This window comes from Cnephaeus nilssonii (assembly GCF_951640355.1).
Source record: "Cnephaeus nilssonii genome assembly, chromosome: 5".
NCBI lineage: Eukaryota > Metazoa > Chordata > Mammalia > Chiroptera > Vespertilionidae > Cnephaeus > Cnephaeus nilssonii.
Genome location: NC_137076.1, coordinates 50,129,976 through 50,149,583, shown reverse-complemented (window position 1 = coordinate 50,149,583; position 19,608 = coordinate 50,129,976). Strand labels below are relative to the sequence as shown.

The 19,608-nt window shown below is 37.2% G+C and overlaps 1 protein-coding gene across 6 annotated transcripts in view; it reads right to left on the bottom strand.

The window, feature by feature from the left end:
* The window catches only part of TLL1 (tolloid like 1), a 164,175-nt gene that overhangs the window by 32,698 nt on the left and 111,869 nt on the right, over positions 1-19,608 (bottom strand). For all 6 annotated transcript variants that reach the window (XM_079771107.1, XM_079771102.1, XM_079771103.1 and 3 more), the window contains 4 exons: positions 18,496-18,641; positions 5,769-5,964; positions 4,631-4,756; positions 2,203-2,363 (listed from right to left, as the gene is read on the bottom strand). In XM_079771107.1, coding sequence (XP_079627233.1) covers positions 2,203-2,363; positions 4,631-4,756; positions 5,769-5,964; positions 18,496-18,641 — 629 coding nt within the window. The remainder of the gene's footprint in view (positions 1-2,202; positions 2,364-4,630; positions 4,757-5,768; positions 5,965-18,495; positions 18,642-19,608) is intronic.

The window sequence follows — 19,608 nt, the reverse complement described above, 5'->3', positions numbered from 1 at the left end:
AACTGATATTTCTTTAAAAAAATATTTTTATTGATTTCAGAGAGGAAGGGAAAGGGAGAGAGAGAAACATCAATGAGAGAGAATCATTGATCGGCTGCCTCCTGCACACCCCGGACTAGGGATCAAGCCCGCAACCCGGGCATGTACCCTTGACCAGAATCGAACCAGGGACCCTTCAGTCTGCAGGCCGACACTCTATCCACTAAGCCAAACCAGCCAGGGCCAAACTGATGTTTCTTAATTTCTTTTGAGTTGCTCTGCAGCATTGCTGCAGGACTACAAACAACAATAATTCTATACAGTGGGATGGAGGCAGACATTTATACTAAAAGGAGATAGAATGTATATGCAATATACAAACACCACCAAAATGGAAGAAGCTAAGTGAATGCCAGGTATTCTTAAGCAATCTTATGGCCACTAACAGATGTTTCCATAATACAATTCTAAAATTTCAACAGGGCACATTAAAGAACACATCTTTCATGAATGACCTTATTACAAAAATGTGTAACTAGCAAGTGTAACAATGCATATGATTGAACCCTGGGGTATGATCTGTACTTTGCAATATGTCAACTCAAATTACTGGTTCTTGTGGTTTTAATTAGGTGATAAATTAGCAAAATATTGCTAGAAAAAATGAAATAACTTTTCTATCTACTTTGTTACAGCTGCAACTTCTGTTTAGAGAGGGCTCTGACATTGGATAGGAGAATGTAACCAAGTCTAAAGTTGACATTGACTTTCCTTTTGGATATCCATTGAGTGAATAAGTAACTAAGTTTTAGCTAAACTCTGTATTCTATAGGTCAGGTTTTTGCTCATGCCTTTATTTTAAATAGCTAAGACATCCAACTATGAAAATACACAGAATTTTGTAATAGCCTTCCACACAGGGACATCGTTATAAGTTTAAGATTCTGAGATATGTTACTGAGTCTGTATGGGGTTTCCATGAATAAAGACCATTACCATGAGAAAAATGCTTTTGGAACACAATGCTCCATTTACTTAAAGCCACCCCCACTTCCTCCTGAATATAAACTTCTAGCCTTCTTAGGAACATTTATCAATGAATGAATCAGAATGTCCTATCTGCCACAACCAATAGCTTTAGGGAAAACTGAGAGAACAGAAGTCACTCAACACAAAGTTCATATCAAACCACAGTACTGGTAAGGAGATTCCCATTTTCAAAAAGTGTCACTCATATGAAAGCTCTTCTAAAAATACTATAGACATTATTTTCGTCATTCAAAGTTCCTCTAGATTTCAGATAATACTAAAGGAAAAGAATGTTCCATATGGATAAAGTATGTGGTGAATATAAACTGTGGTCTTTCCCATCATAAAATGTATACATGATGTAAAGAAGATCTCAAAATGTCCAGTGAGCTCTAAAATTCTACAATTCTCTGAAATACATATGTTAATCACATTTCAGACTTTAATTTCCTTTAAGGAAACACAAAAATCAGCAACTTCTTTTTACCTTGAAGCCATTAGTAAGAGGTTTAAAATCACACAGAAGTGCCTTTCAAATAAATCATTTCACTTGTTTAAATGTGATCACCTGACCGAAAACTGTACCTTCACTACAGTAAGTTTTTGTAAAGGAAAGATAGCATCAATTAAGTGCATTTTTATTGAGTTAAAATATTAATTTTGTAAATCAAAGACAATATCAACTAAATGTACCTTTTATTAAGGGTAAAGTATTAATCTTCCCTTATTTGTGAAAAGGGAACACATTCAAAATAAAATACTAGTATGTAATAAAAATATATCCATTGCCACAAGTCAAATATACCGGGTTCTCCCCAAAAAATATTTTTGTTATGACTCAACCAGTGGATTTTGGTTTATTTTCATTTTAGAAAAGTCCATGTGACATGAAGCTGACCCTAATTTTCTCAAAATTCTTTAATAAATCACAAAATGCTGCATATTAATACACTAAATAAAAACTCCCTCAAAGTAATTTTCAGTCTCTCAGAAACAGTCTAAAATATTATCCAATGCCAACAGGAATTATAAGCAGTTGCAGAAATGAGCAGTAGAGCAAAGAAAGATTACAATATCTATATTATTGTACCACCAAAATACATTCTTTCTTTCCTTATATTTTTAGTTTATCAGTTTTCCTTCAGGAAATCCAAAAACACAATAGAAAAAAAATTATATTTGTTATTCACTTACTTCATTGCCCTCCAATTCAAAAAACTCAAACTTCACAGAAATTCTGTACTGGGTTGGCGCAACCACTTGCCACACACAATTTTTATTAGGAGGGTACTCCTTGGGCCAACCTGGAGTGGTTATGGTGCCATTAAGTTTGGTAAGAAGTCCACCACAAGCCGCTAGAAGAAAAGAAAAGGAAATAATTTTTCCTTAACAAAGTCATCTTAGCACCTTCCCACTGATAACCCAACATCTCACCATTAAATTTCAACCATCTTTCAAATTTTTCAAGATCTAGAGCATTGTAGTCTCTGTTCCTTAGACTTTAGTACAACTATTTTAATCATCTAGTCCCACTTATAAACTGCTATTTTGTAGCATTGGAACCAAGCAAAGTATGGCTGTACTACAGTATTTTAGATAATTTTAAAGTTGGGTGATCAATATAAAGAAAATTGGGTTCCTGCATCCTTATCTTTTTTTAAATATATTTTTATTGATATAAGAGAGGAAGGGAGAGGGAGAGAGAGAAACATCAATGATGAGAGAGAATCATTGATTGGCTGCTTCCTGCATGCCCCACACTGGGTGTTGGGCCAGCAACCCGGACATGTGCCCTTGGCTGAAATCGAACCCGGGACCCTTCAGTCTGCAGGCCGACATTCTATCTATTGAGCCAAATCAGCTAGGGCTCATTGTCTCTTAAATGGCTATAATAATATCTACACCATATGGTAATTGTGAGAATCAATGAAAAGTGCAGGTAAAGCACAATGGAGTCTGATGCTGTAAGACCACAATCAATTGGTTATTTCTTTATACTCTTTTTCCCAACACAAGCAATTCTTGGAAACAGTTGTCTATGTAGCAAGCAAGATAAACTATACTAAATAGTTTATCGCTATTCAAAAAATCCAATTAAAATATTTTTTCCCTTTTGGAGGAGCTATTTAAAAGAGGTACTATTTATGTTACCCTTCTTCCTCATTGAGAGGGAGTTCAGCAAAATCAGGAAATCCAAGAGGAAGCTGAGTGAAAAGAGTATGTATTGTACTTGGTTTACTAATTGCTAGGGAGTCAAGACTTACCTAAAGTAACTGTTATCTGCTTTCATTGTGTGTGTGTGTGTGTGTGTGTATGTATGATGAGGCAAAAGTAGGTTTACAGTTCTAAATATATGAGTTTATTATTTTATTATTTATTAATTATTGTATTATTTTTCATATGAACAACTATAAACCTACTTTTGTCCCTCTCTCTCTCCTCCCCTCCCCTCTATATATACACATATATACACACACACACACACACACATATATCTTAAGCTTAAACTTGTAAGAAAAAACAGAGTCCCTGATTTTATAAATAGGTCACTGGGGTGTGGCATTTATTCATTAAACAAATAATTCTGCCCCCTTTGCCACTTATTATGTCCTCTGTTACAGATACAAAAGAGAACAAGGTGTTCATGTATAGAAAGCTTAGACTTTTGTTGGGAACAAAAATAGCCTCAATACATACATAAACATGAATTATATTAAAATGTCCCAAGTTCTATGAAAATGATTTTGGTAGAAATATTCAGAGAGGAAAAAATGAGGAACAGACTGGAGGAAGCAGATCAATTTATGTATTTTGTCTGTTACTCGAACATGAGGCCTTCAGTGTGAAACAGGGGACATGGAAGAGTCAGCTTTAAATTCTGAAGGAGAGATCACAGGAGATCACAACAAAACACCGTACAAGAAATCTCGTCTTAGAATGACAGAGGAAATGTAGAAAAATGACAAAATGTCTTTGTTTATGAATTTTTTATTAACAAAGTGTATTTAGTTCCTGCTTTATGTCTGACTGTGCTAGATGCTGGAAATACAAAGATGACTCAGAGTCAGGACTCTGCAGTTCAATAAGGGAGACACATCATAAATTATGTTTAAGAAAAGGTAATAGTAAGTGATAGATGAAAGGACAGGAGGATAAAAATATAGGTTCAGAGAGAAATAAAAACGGAAATAAATAGTTAGATAGATGATAGATAGATAGATAGATAGATAGATAGATAGATAGATAGATAGACAGACAGACAATTGGCCTGGTTAGTAACCAAAGGTGGAAACGACTGATTTTATAATGAGAAGCCAGGCAGTTTCACATTAGCTATGACTACCATTGAGTCTTTTTTTAAAATTTATTTATTGATTAAGATATTACATATTTGTCCTCATCCCCTCATTCCCATCCCACACCCCTCTCCACGCATGCCCCCACCCCCCTTTTGTCTGTGACCACTGGTTAGGCTTTGAGTTTTACTGGTTGAGGAGAGAAGTTATTATAAAGGAAAGGAAAGGAAGAGGGAGGCAGAAAGAAAGGAAATGAGACTTTAATGAGAGAAAGAAATCGGGCAGAGGGTCTCAGCAGGGAATGCCAAGTGCAAACCCAGTCACACCTTCACAGCTCCTTTTGTCAGGGCCCAGCTCATAGCCAGGCTCACACGCACACTGGTAACTGCCCAGGGTGTTCAGACATCGCTGCTCACAGCCTCCACGGTCAGGCTTGGCGCACTCGTCTTCCTCTATAAAGACGGCAAGAGTTAGAGAATGACTGGAGTATTTTGTTTTTATATACTAAGGTATAAGATTTTTTTGAAAATATGATATGCTTAATAGCTCTGAATGAAAATGAGCCAATTAATTGCTTCAACAAAGGAGCAGGAACAATTTGCAAGTCCTTAATAGATGAAAAACAAGAATTCATGTCACTGCATCCTGAGAACATGTAAGAACCAAGAGAAGTACTAGAAACCTAGAGCAGGGCCATCTGCAGATCACCTTATCTCAGACACAGTATTATTATTTTTCAGAATGAAACAGAAAAACTTACTGAAAAAACACAGCTTCACCTGTTGATGTCATAGTATAGTTTCCTAGATACCCTAAAAAAATGCTTTTAAAGAAATATGTCATGGTGAATATAAATTAAAAAGGAAAAATTCAGAAACTTCCTGGACCTCTTTAAATATAAAGCACTCAGTGTTTTTATATAGACGTATTAATCCAGAAAATGTAATAATTTCATATTTTTACACCAATATACTCTTTTAATTATATATGGAAACAAAAATGTACTATATGAAAATATATACTCTTTGTAAAAAAAAAAAAAAAAAGACGTTCTAGGTATTCACTAAGAGGCCATAAATGTTTTCCAATGTAGTAAAAGCCATTCTATAATGGGTGATTTAGAAATTCTGTCACCTAAAAATAAACTGATGAACTACAAGTCAGTATGAATTCTTTGTTGACTATATTGCAAACATTTTCTCCCAATCTATAGATCCCTTTCTGAATTTTACTTTATCTATTTCATTTTAAAATGATAGAATATCCTAGTGGAACTAATAACCTGTGTTACAAAGTCCAAAATTCTAGTATTTTACTAATAACCTTTGTCCTCAAAACCCACCAAAATTCCCTTATGAACAGTGCATACTTCAACTTTCAATAAAACTTTACTCCAGTTGTCCCTACCTCAAAGCTAAATATCACATTTATCCTGGACAAGGAAAAGCTCACATTTCAAATTACCTTTAAAAAAGTTGGCAGCAAACCCTGCCTTGTTCACAGTCCCATCAGAAACAAACTTCATCCACAAGGTGTTGGAGGTAGACCTAATATCTTCAGGTTTATCATAACCACAGAAACGCCCTATCAAAGCGCTATTTTCTTTGGTCCCATCTCGAACTTCTAGGTAGTCATAGGCACAGTTGTCATGTCTTTCAATCTTAGAGAGTAAAAATATGTGAACATATGTCTCATTAATAGATAAAACAATTTCTATAGTAAGATTATTATGTATTCTCAGTACCATAATACTGATTGGTCATATAGCAGATTACTTATATTAAATGAGAACATATCTTGCAAGTGTGCACGGTGATATCTATACCGCCCATGGATAAAAGACCCATATTATTCTGGTAGATATGGAGAGATAGAAAACAAACCTACAGAACAATACATCTGTATGCATCTGGATCAACAAACGTTAAACTGCCTTTTCAAAGAAAATTAAAATACAAGTGGTAATTCTTTAGAAAATAGAACTGAAAACATATCTGTACTTATAATGGTCATTAAAAGTCTGGGCCAGATTATGCTAAAAGCAGTGTAAAATTTTCTCAGAAATATAGCTATAGCAACTGCCCATTGTTAATCAAGGAAATAGCTATTTTATTCAAAGAAAGCTGCCTTCAAATTCTATTGGCAAATATTACATTGTTTTAGGTTATAGATATCTTTTTTAGGGAAAGTCCGATAATATGGATTACATTACTTCCCAGTCTATGGAATTCTTTACTGATAATTAGCATAGTTATATGTAGAAAGACTATCATACTGTAGAGTCTTTCTCCAAGTACCTCGGCTGATGTAGATGAGCCCTTTTACCTCAACACATTCCCCTCAACCCATATTAAGTGGCAGAACTCAATTTATCTTCTTCAACAACTAAATGTAAATGGTAGATCAGACTATCGGTCTATGAAACTTTTGGAGAACCTTAAGTTCCTGGACTCATGTTTTTGCCTAGAACTACTTCTAAAAGCAACAGAGCCAAAAATTACAAATTAATTTAAAAGCTATGAGACAATTTCTAAATAAAATTCTTGCTTTTTATTTATTTCTTTTTTTACAGGAAGGAGGCACTTGTCCTGAAATCTTAATAGAGTCAACTGCTTATTAGATATCTGAAGTTAGAGAACCATGAAAAGTGTCGCACCTTGTGAGCCACTGTCTGACACATATTTTGCTGATATATAGAATTCGGTTGCAAAATATAGTCATTCATGGAACTACAACCAGAATGCACAAAAATACTGTATAGTTGTTTGAAGAGTCTGTTTCCTGAATTGTCAAACATTAATAGCAATAGTCTTAAAATTAAGTAGCATAAGGACAAAAGACAAAAAATAGACTTTTGAAGCACAGATTTGGTTAGAACTAAGAACTACATTTGCTGCTTCCTTTTCCCAATCACAGTAGGATTCCTTCATTCCTTCAACAGTCAGTGCCTATTCTCTGCCAGGCACTCTTCCCACTGCTTGGAATGCACCATTCAGCAGAATGACAGAGCCTCACCCTCGTGGGGCTTAGCTGCTTCTGGTGGGTAGAGAGCAAAGGAACAATCAACAGGGAAATAATTAAATCATACACTATTAGAAAGTAATTCATTTCATGGAAAAATATAAAGGTGAACAAGAGGTTAAGAGAAGTGGGGGTAGGAGGTGTGAAGGATGCTCCATCAGGCTCATTAAATTTGATTAATAAATCCAGACTTTTTCCTATAAATGTATTTTCTTTCTGTGTGAGATTATGGGGATGAATAGAAAATATTTAATATAAATAATATCTCATTTTTAAAACACACTTTTAAACTGTAGCTGTTTAAATGGAGAGGTGGGACGGGAGAGCTAGCAATAACTAATTAAGGCACTAGTAACTTAATTAGTCACTGGAGATGACCAGGCCAATCTGATCAGCTATATATAGGCTTTCTTCTCTTAGCCTTTAATATACTCCTTTCAAAATCAAAGTTCTCTATAAATATGAGACCATTTTCAGATGGCCAAAGGCTATTCTTCAGTCAAGGGGACAAATAAAATGACATCTAAAACTCTCAAGGTGTAGGGCTTGATAAAAGAATAAGCAACATCCAACTAGAGACAAAACTGCCGGGAAAATAACCCATGTCCTCAGCAAGCCATCATAGACACACTTGCTTAAAGCAGCACAGAATGAACTGCCCCTGACTCATGAATCAAATTGGAAGGGGGGGGGGGGTGGTGAGTTAGAAGAGGAAAAGAAGAGAGACCACAACAGAATTACAGCGCAGTATAAAAATTAAGAAGATTAATTTAAAAAGCTTTTTAATTACTATTTGAGGAGAGTACTGCTTTTAAAAATTACAGTATTACAAGGGGAAAAACAAAATAGACACTATTGAAAATGAAACAAAAATTTATATTTCTTCATATAAATATGAAAAGAAATAAGTGATTGAAAAGAAATAAGATAATGGATACTTCCCTGTAAATAAAACTCAATCTATTTTTTAACAGATATGTAATAGGTTATTTTAAATTTTAATTTAAAGTATAGTCACTGGCTACTTAATAAGTTTAAATAATTTATATGAAACACAAGGATAAATATTTCATGGATAAATGCATAACAATGATCAATTGTAGGATTGATTCCACTAGTAGCTACTTATGAATTATGTATTACTTACATATTAAATATTATGCACCTGGTGTTATGGATAACACAATAGAAATATGCACTGTATTCTCACATAGTAAAGGCCACAGTTGTTGAATTACTTAGAAAATAAAATGTGCCTCATACATATGAATTTATAATATTCGGAAATGCATAACCCCTCCACCAACCATCCTGGATATCTTATCAATGACCTCAGTGATCTTTGTTTATGTATTTTTCCAGCTTAACTGAATTAACCCTAAGTGGAATGCCACCACAATGAATCTGTTATATTGGTGTTAATTATAATTATACCTTTTCAACTACATCTCCACAGAAGTAATGATGAGCACAAATGAAAGTTTCAGTTATTTTATTTATGTCACTTGTGTACCATTTGCTCTAACTATATCAATTATTTAATCAAGTAATATACTGATTGGTTAGAAATAAATATGGTTGAAGCTAAAAAGTGAATAAGTGTATTGATATTATGCCGGTAACCTTAAGTTCCATGAGAAAAAGAATATCAAATTCAGTGATTTATAAAAACAATAAAAAAAAGAAAGAGCAGTTTCTTGTTGAGTTATAGCCTGGACACAGTTCACAGATATGTGACCTGAATGCAATGCCATGCACAGCTGCAGATATAATAAATTTGTTTGGATAATGATGATGTTAATTTATTACAGACTTTAAGGTAACCAAACCATATATGAATGTGGCCAAGTTTATCTCAATGTAAACAGACTTAGCATGCATATAAGAAATACAATGAAAATGATAGTAAGCTTCTAATATTTTTAGAAAACTGATATTTAAGTGATATTGGAAGTAGATGCAAATACACAAAGAGGGGAAAACAAGTACACAGATTAGTGAGAAGGGATTAAGGTTACATTTTGTTACTCAGTGGGGGCTCATGCCTTTACTAGCAGGTTAGAGAGGGAGCATGAAAAAGCTGAGTGATTTCCAATTAGCAAAAACTAAAATCAATTACAGGTTATCTAATGTGGTCAGCCTCACATTCTAAAACTGCCAGGCGGTGCAAAGCTTTGTGGTCAGTGCACGTGGGTGAGCGCCGACACGGAAGGAGAGCCAGCTTAGAGGAAGGCCTACGCCCCTGCACAGGACCCAGTCACGCACTTTGCTTCCATTTTATAACAAATTTCTAAATAAACACAACACTGCAAAAATACCTACTGCAGTGCCTAATTTGTAAAAAGCTTGAAAAATTCCAAAGTTTCCAGATAATATTTCCAATCTCCCATGCTCCCTGAAAAATTAAAAATAGAATTCCCATATGATTCAGCAACCCCACTTCTAGGTATATAACCCCAAAATTGAATGCAGTGTCTCGAGGCTATATTTGTAAATCCGTGTTTATAGCAGTATCATTCACAACAGTCAAAAGGTGGAAGCAATCCAAATGTCTGTCAACAGATGAATGCATAAACAAAGGTGGTACATAAATACAATGGACTATTATTCAGCCTTAGAAAGGGAGATGCCCAGCAAGCATGGCTCAATGGCTGAGTGTTGACCTATGAACCAGGACGTAACGGTTGGATTTCAGGTCAGGGCACATGCCCGGGTTGTGGGCTCGATCCCCAGTGGGAGGCGTGCAGGAGGCAGCCAGTCAATGATTCTCTCTCATCATTAATGTTCCTATCTCTCTCTCTCCCTCTCTGAAATCAATATAAATATAAATATAAATATAAATATATATATATATATATATATATATATATATATATATGCTACAACATGGGTGACCCATGAGGACATTACACTAGTAAAATAAGCAGTCAAAAAAGGCAAATATTATATGATTCCAATTACATGAAGTATTAGAATAGATAAAGTCATAGAGACAGAAATAAGAAGGGTAGCTGCCAAGAGCTGGGGGTAGGGGAGAAAGGGAGGTTGTTGTTTATTGTGTGCAGAGTTTCAGTTTTGCAAGGGTTCTGGAGAGGGATGGTGGTGATGGTTGCACAACAATGTGAATGTACTTGACACTACTGAACTATACACTTAAAAAATGGTGAAAATTGTAAATTTGATATTATGTCTATTTTACCATAACAAAAAAAAACATAACCCTCTCCAGTGACTGTTAGTGTGTAGTTTCAAAACATAAGTAATGCAATCAGCTCCTAAATGATTCAACTTTTATAGAAAATACCCTGTGAAATTATATACATTTGGAACAATGCTCAAGTAATTATTCTTTTTAAAACGTATTTTATTGATATTTGAGAGAGAGAGGAAGGGAGAGGGATAAAGAGATGGAAACATCGATGAGAGAGTAACACTGTCAATCGGCTGCCTCCTATGCCCCCCACTGAGGATTGAGCCCGCAACCCGGGCCTGTGCCCTGACCGTCAATTGAACTGGTGGTCTCATGGTTCTTGGCTGGATGACCAACCACAGAGCCATGCCAATGAGGCTAAAGTAATTATTCTTTGCTTTGGAAGAGCATGTTAGTATATATAACTAACAAAATCAATGTTAGTCACTAAGCATTAGTCACTAAAAAAAATTAATTTCCACAATGGGAATAATCCAGTAGAGCCTAATAAATAATTCTAGCAATAAGAGGAATTTTTAATAAAAGAAGAAAAGCTTAATAATAGGTCATTATTTTTAAATTTACTATCATACTTAACGTTTTATTATTTAATGATATTATTACTATTTAATTTTAATGAAAACTAATACACAAATAATTATAGCTCAAAAAAGGAGAAGAAAAAACAAATATTCTCAACATGTGAAAATCAAAAGTCTAGCTTATGTTAATTCTTATGTGACTCAAGTTTTTAAATGCTGGCTACTTGATTTTTTTGCTTCATGACACCATTATTTTTAACTACTCATAAATTTAGCAAATATTCATTGAAAATCTGTTATGGCCAGAAAATATACACTTGATAGTGTGTAAAGAGTGGTGAATACAACAGACACATCCTTGACTGACAGACATATATGTTGATTAAACAGTACAAATGTATAAATGAAGAATGTTATAAAGGGAAAGAATTTAATGCTATGAGAAAATATTGATGCCTCTCTTTGTGACCAGGTCCTGGGTGCAAGAGTGCACAGGCCATGGAATTGGTGTCAATCACAGTGCTACCAGTTATAAATTGTGTGACCTTGGCCAAGTTTATTTAAACAAAAACATGCTAATCTTTCAGAGCAGAATTATAGCCTTAGCCATAATTCTGTTGACTTACTTAATTCTCTTCAATAGTCATTAACCAACATGTATTCTTTTAAAAAAATTTTATTTATTGATTTGAGTGAAAGAGGGGGGCGGTGCAGAGGGATCGATTTGTTGTTCCAATTCATTTTGCATTCATTGGTTGATTCTTGTATGTGCCCTGGCCACGACTGAACACGCAACCTTGGCATATTGGGATGATGCTTTAACAAACTGAACTACTCGGCCGTGGCCACTAATATATATTCTTAGCTAAACATCCCCAAAATAGTATATCACAAGCATAAAAATTTTAAGTAATTTAAGACCTCCCTGTCTAGGCTTCTTAGTTAATTAACAAAGACTAGTCTAATTAAATTAAACTAATATAAAATACTTAAAATAATCAAACGATTACATTTAGTTAGGCAGTCCACAAAGTGCCAAGATAAAAATTTCTGTAAATAGTTCGGAATGTTGCAGCTTGCAGTAATGATGGGTCAGACTATTAAACATCTATGGCTTCTGTAAGGGAAGTACAACCAAATCAGTGTGTAGAAATGTGGACAAGTGCCTCAAAGTTAATCCCACTTAAATTAATGTATGTGGAGATTTCCTTGTAAACATAAGTCAGCTCTGAGTTTATTTCACTTCTTTTCTGCTTTATTAACAGTTCTTGAAAGTCGTTACTATAAACATGTCCAGTCTTCCAAACTTTTTCTCTTCTGTATGTCTGCATACTAAAAGTGCTCAAGTAAGATAGTAGTTTAGAGGCTTCTTTGTGAAGAACACTGCTGCCGAATAGAAGCAGCAGTGTTATTCCTAAGTGACTGCAGACATCATTATCTCCATGCAAGCACAAGCTCACTTCAGTACTGGTCTTCAGACGCATTGCACCCGTAACTACTAGAGAAGAAAAAGCGTCACAAAGGGTATGATTATAGAAGTATCAGGACTCTACACCCCCAAACAGTGTCCTTTCCTGCTGAAAAGCACCCAAGATTCATTAACCAAAGCACTTGTTCAGATTTTCTTTCTATGCTTACATTAAAGTCTAAATAGCATTAGGAGAGGTAAAGTCGTGACATAAATTCACAAAAAAGTATAAATAATGGACAGCTAGTAAATCCTTTATAGTAGATTTCAACAGGATGGTGCATAAGTTTATCTTACGGGCCCTTTTATCTAAAAGGGGAGAGAGTAACATAGACAATTTAAAAGTTACAAAAATAGAAACAGTTTTTGAAAAATGGCAAAAAGTTTTTGAAAAATGGCAAAGACGGGAATAATAACTGAAAAACACACACACACAAATCACTGCAGATTGGTGAGGACTTTCTAAAAATTATACATTTTCAACATAAAATGTATAAGCCGTATATTGAAAATATATTATGCAAACAGAAATAAATTGATATAGAAAGGTAACTGACTAAATGAAATAAACCACCTAATGACCACTAGAACAAAGTAAAACTATATATACAGTCAATTTTCGGTATTCGTGGTAGTTCAGTTCCACAGTCACTGAAAACACTGAATTGGCGGATACATTGCTCCTGCAGAAATACAAGTACTCGTTAGGTTCCTGCAAACTTCTGGTAACATTGTCAAGCCATCAATACCTAACCTTGTTTTTTGTGTGTTCTTGCTTAAATTAAAGGCACCATAATATATATCGTCAACTCATTAACACTTGAACTCATGGCCAAAAGCACTATAACTTATACCCGAAGGATGCTTGTCTAACACATTTTCTCCATAAGGCACATCAGAGCCGGGAATGTGCATGTGAGATGACTCAAGATATTTTGCTGCTCTGTGTCTGTCTATGAATAGCCCAGAAGCACAGTGAATATTATTTGAGGGCTACAAATAAGTTTTAATGAGTAGGCAAATGTGTAAATACAGAATCTGTGAGTAATGAAGATATACTGTACCTGAAAATTAATGCTGATTTATGGCTCAGTTGTGTGATACTAGGTTAATAGCATAAGTTCATTTACCTAATCTAAAAATATGTAGATGGTATATTAGGACATCTCTAAATCCATTTTCACTTCTGAATTTCATAGAACCCAGGATCTCTAGTTAAATTCAGCCAAACCGCACACTAGGTCCTATATAAACCAAACCTATCCAGGCATATTTCCTTTTGTATGGAAACTTATGTACCTCTGATAAAGGAAGGCTATGTTAATTTCCACCTACCAATCATCATGTGCTCCCACACCCACATATACTTCATCTATCCATCCTTCCCATTATCAAATGTTAATCACGCATCCAGTGATGCTAGAGATACAGTGATCAATTAGACATGTAAGATTCCTACCCTCTGATGATCATATCTCGTGAGAGACAAACAATAACCATGTAAGCAAATCCATAACAAATTCCAAAAGATGTAAGTGCAGTGAAATAAACTAAACCAGAAAAATGGTTTGTATGCAATTGTAGGTAAGAAAATGTTTTAAATTGAGTTACCAGGCAAGGACTTTTTAAGAAGTTGATGATTAAGAAGTAATACTTTTAACAATAAAGATAAATTAAAAATAAATAAATAGATTAAACTTCATTCTAAAAAAAAAAGAGAAAAAATCTGAATTAGGTAAGAGATGAGGGAAAAATGCAAAGATCTAGAAATTGAAGAACATCCATGGCAAATGCTGTGACGTGGGAGTAAACTGGGCATTTCTGAGGAAAGGAAGGAAGGCCCAGAGGGGCTGGCACCAAGAGAGGGAGGAGCTTAGGACCAAATTGTGGCACACCTTGGTCCATGGTAATTAAATCTGTGTTCTATTTAGGTATAATACAAAAACCCTGAAAGAATTTAAGCAGAGTAGTGTTATGATCTATCTTATATTATAAAAGTATCATTTTGACTGTGTGGAGAACAGGATATGTAGGGCCAGGATAGAGCTGTGAGAAGGGGAAGTGTTGGTACCAGACTAGTGGCCAGAAAGTAGGTATCAAGTGGTCATATATGGAACATGTTTTGAAGAAAAAATAAATGAAATATGCTGATAGACAGGCCTCAGGGTTAAAGAGAAAAAGTAGAATTAAGGATATTCTTTGAGTAAATAGAGACACACTGAAATAGTAAATCTATCCTCTCTAATAAAATGGTAATATGCAAATTAACCATCACTCCGCTACATAAGCCACACCCACCAGCCAAGCCACGCCCACCAGCCAATCAGGGTGAGTATGCAAATTAACCCCAATCCAAGATGGCTACAGCCACAGAGAGCAAGGTTTCCTAGGTAACAGAGCAAGCCAAGCTTTCCATAGCCGTTGCAGGCCTAAGCCTTCACTCAAGCTACAAAGTTTCAATTATAGAAGGTAAACAAATTCAAACAAATGGTGGCAGAACGGAGCTTGAGAGAGCAGGCCAGGGTTGCCGGCGGCAACAGGGGAAGCAAAGCTTTCCGCACACCCTGGCCGGGCTCACCCGCTTAAGGCTACAAAGTTTCAATTGTAGAAGGTGAATTAACTGCCACAGAAATGGCTGCCGCCCCAGAAATGGCTGCCGCCCCAGGCTACAAAGTTTCAATTGTAGAAGGAAAATGAATTCCAGATACCAGGGCCTCCCCTTGGGTTGCCAGGAGGTGTGGCTGGCCTGCAAACCACCACAGGCCCCTCGCTCAGGCCGCCCCACACCCCAAGGGAACCCCCACCCTTATCTGTGACACCCTTCAGGGCAAACCAGCTGGCCCCCACCCGTGCACCAGGCCTCTATCCTATCTAATAAAAGAGTTATTACAGATTGATCATCACTGCAACACACAATATAGCTGCCCCCATGTGGTCAAAGATCCTGCCCCCATGTGGACACAAGATGGCCACTACAAGATGGCCAGCAGGAGAGGGCAGTTGGGAGGCACCCGGCCTGCAAGGGAGGGCAGTTGTGAGGGACCCGGCCTGCAAGGGAGGGCAGTTGAGAGGGACCAGGCTTGCAAGGGAGGGCAGTTGGAGGTGATCAACCCTGCAGGAGAGGGCAGTTAGGGGTGACCAGGCTGGCAGAGGAGGGAAGTTGGGGGCAAACAGGCTGGCAGGGGAGCAGTTAAGCATCAACCAGGCTGGCAGCGGAGTGGTTAGGGGGTGATCAGGCTGGCAGGCAGAAGCGGTTAGGGGCAATCAGGAAGGCAGGCAGGCAAGCAGTTGGGAGATAGCAGTCCTGGATTGTGAGAGGGATGTCCGACTGCCCGTTTAGGCCCGATCCCACCAGGATCGGGCCTAAACGGGCAGTCGGACATCCCTCCAGGAGTCCCAGATTGGAGAGGGTACAGGCTTGGCTGAGGGACAACCCCCCGCCGTGCACGAATTTCGTGCACCGGGCTTCTAGTATATATATAAAAGGCAAAGCGACTGTCCGACCGTCCGACTGGTAGCTATGACATGCAATGACCACCAGGGGGCAGACACTCAATGCAGGAGCTGCCGAGCTGTGGTGACTTGGCAGCGGTGGTTCTCGGGTGACGCACCCCGGAACCAGAGAGGAGAGAGCCCGATTCCAGGGTGCATCACCTGAGAACTGCCCTCTCACAATCCGGGACCCCTCGGGGGATGTCGGAGAGCTGGTTTGGGGCCTGATCCCCGCAGGCCAGGCCGAGGGACCCCACCTGCCAGAGGGACCCCGCTCACTCCACAGACGCCCTTCAAGCCGCAGGGCCGCCCCAGTGCAGTTGCCAGGGAGGGACCACATGTGGTTGGCTCTAGGGCATGTCTGGCCCATCTCACCCAGTCCTGCCCCGCCGGCCACCTTCTAATTAATTTCCTTTCAATGTGCATGAATCTGTGCACCGGGGCACTAGTACTGAAATAAGGAAAACCAAAGAAGAGTGGCTTAGTGAGTAAGACAACACAATCAAAGGTTTGGTTCTAGTCATTTAAAGATGAGAGGCTTATTTGACATTCAAATATGCCTAGTATATAAATGAAGGAGAGAAAAAAAGACATAAGAAAATAAGTCATCCCAGCTGGCATTGCGCAGTGGTTGAGCATCAACCTATGAACCAGGAGGTCACAGTTTGATTCCTGGTCAGGGCACATGCCCAGGTTGCGGGTTCCATGCCCAGTGTGGGACAGGCAAGAGGCAGCCGATCAATGATTCTCTCTCATCATTGAGGTTTCTATCTCTCTTTCCCTCTCCCTTCCTCTCTGAAATCAATAAAAATATATTAAAAATTAAGAAAATAAATCAAAATTAAGAAAGAATAAGAACTAGAGATAATAAATAAAATGTACTATGAGCCAAACTATGACATAACTTTTTTTCAATCCTAAAGCTTAGTAATAATATATTCATTCACTCAATCAACAAGTATTTATTGTAACTACTCTAGGCATGGTTCTAAGAGCTTGAGATGTAAATCTTTCCTACTTGTCCTTTGTACTATCCTAGTTTTTAGACACATGGAATAAATGCATTTTCTGACATCATTTCTGTAATAAAATTCCATAAATCATTGGATTATATATTGAAAGACAATCCACTGTTTAATTTTCGCAATATCACAACATATAAGTAAGGAGGTTATTATGTAGATAATTTTTCAGTGAACCAGTTGTTTTGTTTTCTAAATAGCAGGCGAATCCTACCCAATTTTAGATTTCTGTTAACAATAAAATGTTCTAATTTGAATAATAATATTTATAATCTTATTGTTCCATTGAAATAATAAAATGCAAATGTGAATCAAATGATCTCAGAGCCAAGGTTTCCAAACATGCAAAATGGATGAAAGCATAAACATCATGACCACAGCAGAAAAGATAACTTTTTCATGATAAAAAAAAAAATGTATGCCTTGGGAAATTAAATGGTACACGCAAAGTGGTAGAGATGAGTCTCAAAAAATATATTACACAGCTTGCAGGTGGGGGTGCAATATTCTCTGGGTTTCTGTATAAATAATGCCTGGATTCCCCTGGTTCCCCTGCGGTGGGGACAAAGACACCACCACGGTCACTGCACTCAGAACCCCCTGGCAGCCGACGGGGTTCCTTACTGCCTTCTACTTGCTTGGACAGTGAATCAGCATTCTAATCCGTGAAGTAATAATCTCCAGTTGTGGCATCTGGTACCCCCTGCCTGGACCTACCACCATATCTCATCATTCCTTCCCATTTCACTTGGGCTCTCAATTTCTAGACTGATTTTTGCCTTAAACATCCTCTGAAGTTCCTGATAGCTTGGCTTCTAATCCCTCAATTCCTCTGACCTCACAAAAAATAACTCATTAGCCAGTTTGGCAATCTGGGGCCCAGACTTTGCTCCAGAATTCTGACTGGCCTTTCGTTTATCTGCATCATCTAATAACGTGATGCTGGTGCTGACCTCCTCCTCGATAAATATTTTTCATGAAGGCAGAAGCTCCTAAGGACACTTAAATCCCTCTTTCTGATATAAACACTTGTCTGTATAATGGCAAAAATGGATTTCCCCCCAAACAACAACAACAAAGAAAGTCTACCTTCTAACCTCTTAGTTTAGAAGAGAAATAAAAGTTCTATTATTTAATGGACCTTTAAAACAGTTTTGTGAAACAAGCCTGTGCATTTGTCAGGAGAAACTATTGTCAGTACTTCAAACATTCTGATTCAAATAGCACAGATAATGTAAACGAACTTTAATCTTCTTGCAAATGTCTGCAGCAAGAGAAAGGATGGGAGGAAAAAAACACATGGGCTCTTGATGTTACATTTTATAGGCAATCCTTTGCTTCTTGGCTGATTAAAACTCTGATTCTCTGGTTCTTTGCTTATTTAATGAGGATCCCCTTAAATGCCACTGTCATTTATAGAGCATACACTCCAAGAAGGTTGCCTAAAAGACTTTACCTCAAAGGCCTGAAAGGTCAGCCCGACATAGTAGCCTTCTGACACCGTTATTTTCCACACACATTCTTTCATCGGTCTGTAATCATCGGGATAATTAGGAGACTGAATCTGTCCTTCATTTTTACGTATCTCACCTCCACAGATTGCTGGGGAAAGCAAAAAATAAATAAGTAAATCTAGACATGACATTTCATTTTCTTCTAAAAATAACATTTTAGTTCAGTGCCTGTAGCTGAGTAATTCCATAAAAACCAGGTTATAAAAATCCAAGTTGGCCGGTTATACTGTTGTAAAAATTTAGATGGTTAAAAAAAAAAAGCCCCCCAAATTCTAGCCACTTAACTATAAATATTAGATAGTAGTCAGCACAGGCATATGTGCTTTTTAAATCACCACATCTTTACTCAAAATAAAAAGCATATTTTTAACACTTAAAACCTTGAGAGATTTTACAAGTTTCGTGTGAGTCTGCTCTGTGATTCCCCGAGCTGCATCTTTCGGTGTTTTGACCTCAGGTAAAAGAGCTGATCAGGAGAGAAGCTGCATAGAACTCTGGTCCCTGGCAGTGGGCTAGTGTCATGTGCTCAACATCTGTGGCTCCTTCCAAATAATCCTTTTCACTGCCATGCAGTTAATCTTTGAAACAAAATGCCTCCGTTTACTTAAATGTTTAAGGGAAGCAGAAGTTTGCCGTCTTCTAAATTTCCTAAACCCCTGTCCGAGCAGAGGCAGGAGCAAGAAGGGCCTCCTCCACCCACAACCAGGCAGGAGCAGAGCAGCCAGGGGCACAATGCCCGTGTATTGTCTTTGAGAAGGATAGAACAAAGCGCCCAGCAGATTCTTCCTTGAATGCTGACCCTCTCCTTTAGACAAAGCGTGCTCCAGAAATGTGCACAATTACTTTCTGTGCAGTTTCCTCTAACAGAGCATTTCAGCGGTGCAGGCACCAAACAGACACTAATTCAATGCGAAGGAAAATGATAAGTTCTTCACAATATTCTAATATTATCACGAAAAAAAAAACAACAACAACACCATTTGCAGTTTAAGAACTCTTGTGCCCTTTTTTCCCCAGTACACATCCCTGAGTACATTTATATGTTACTACATCAA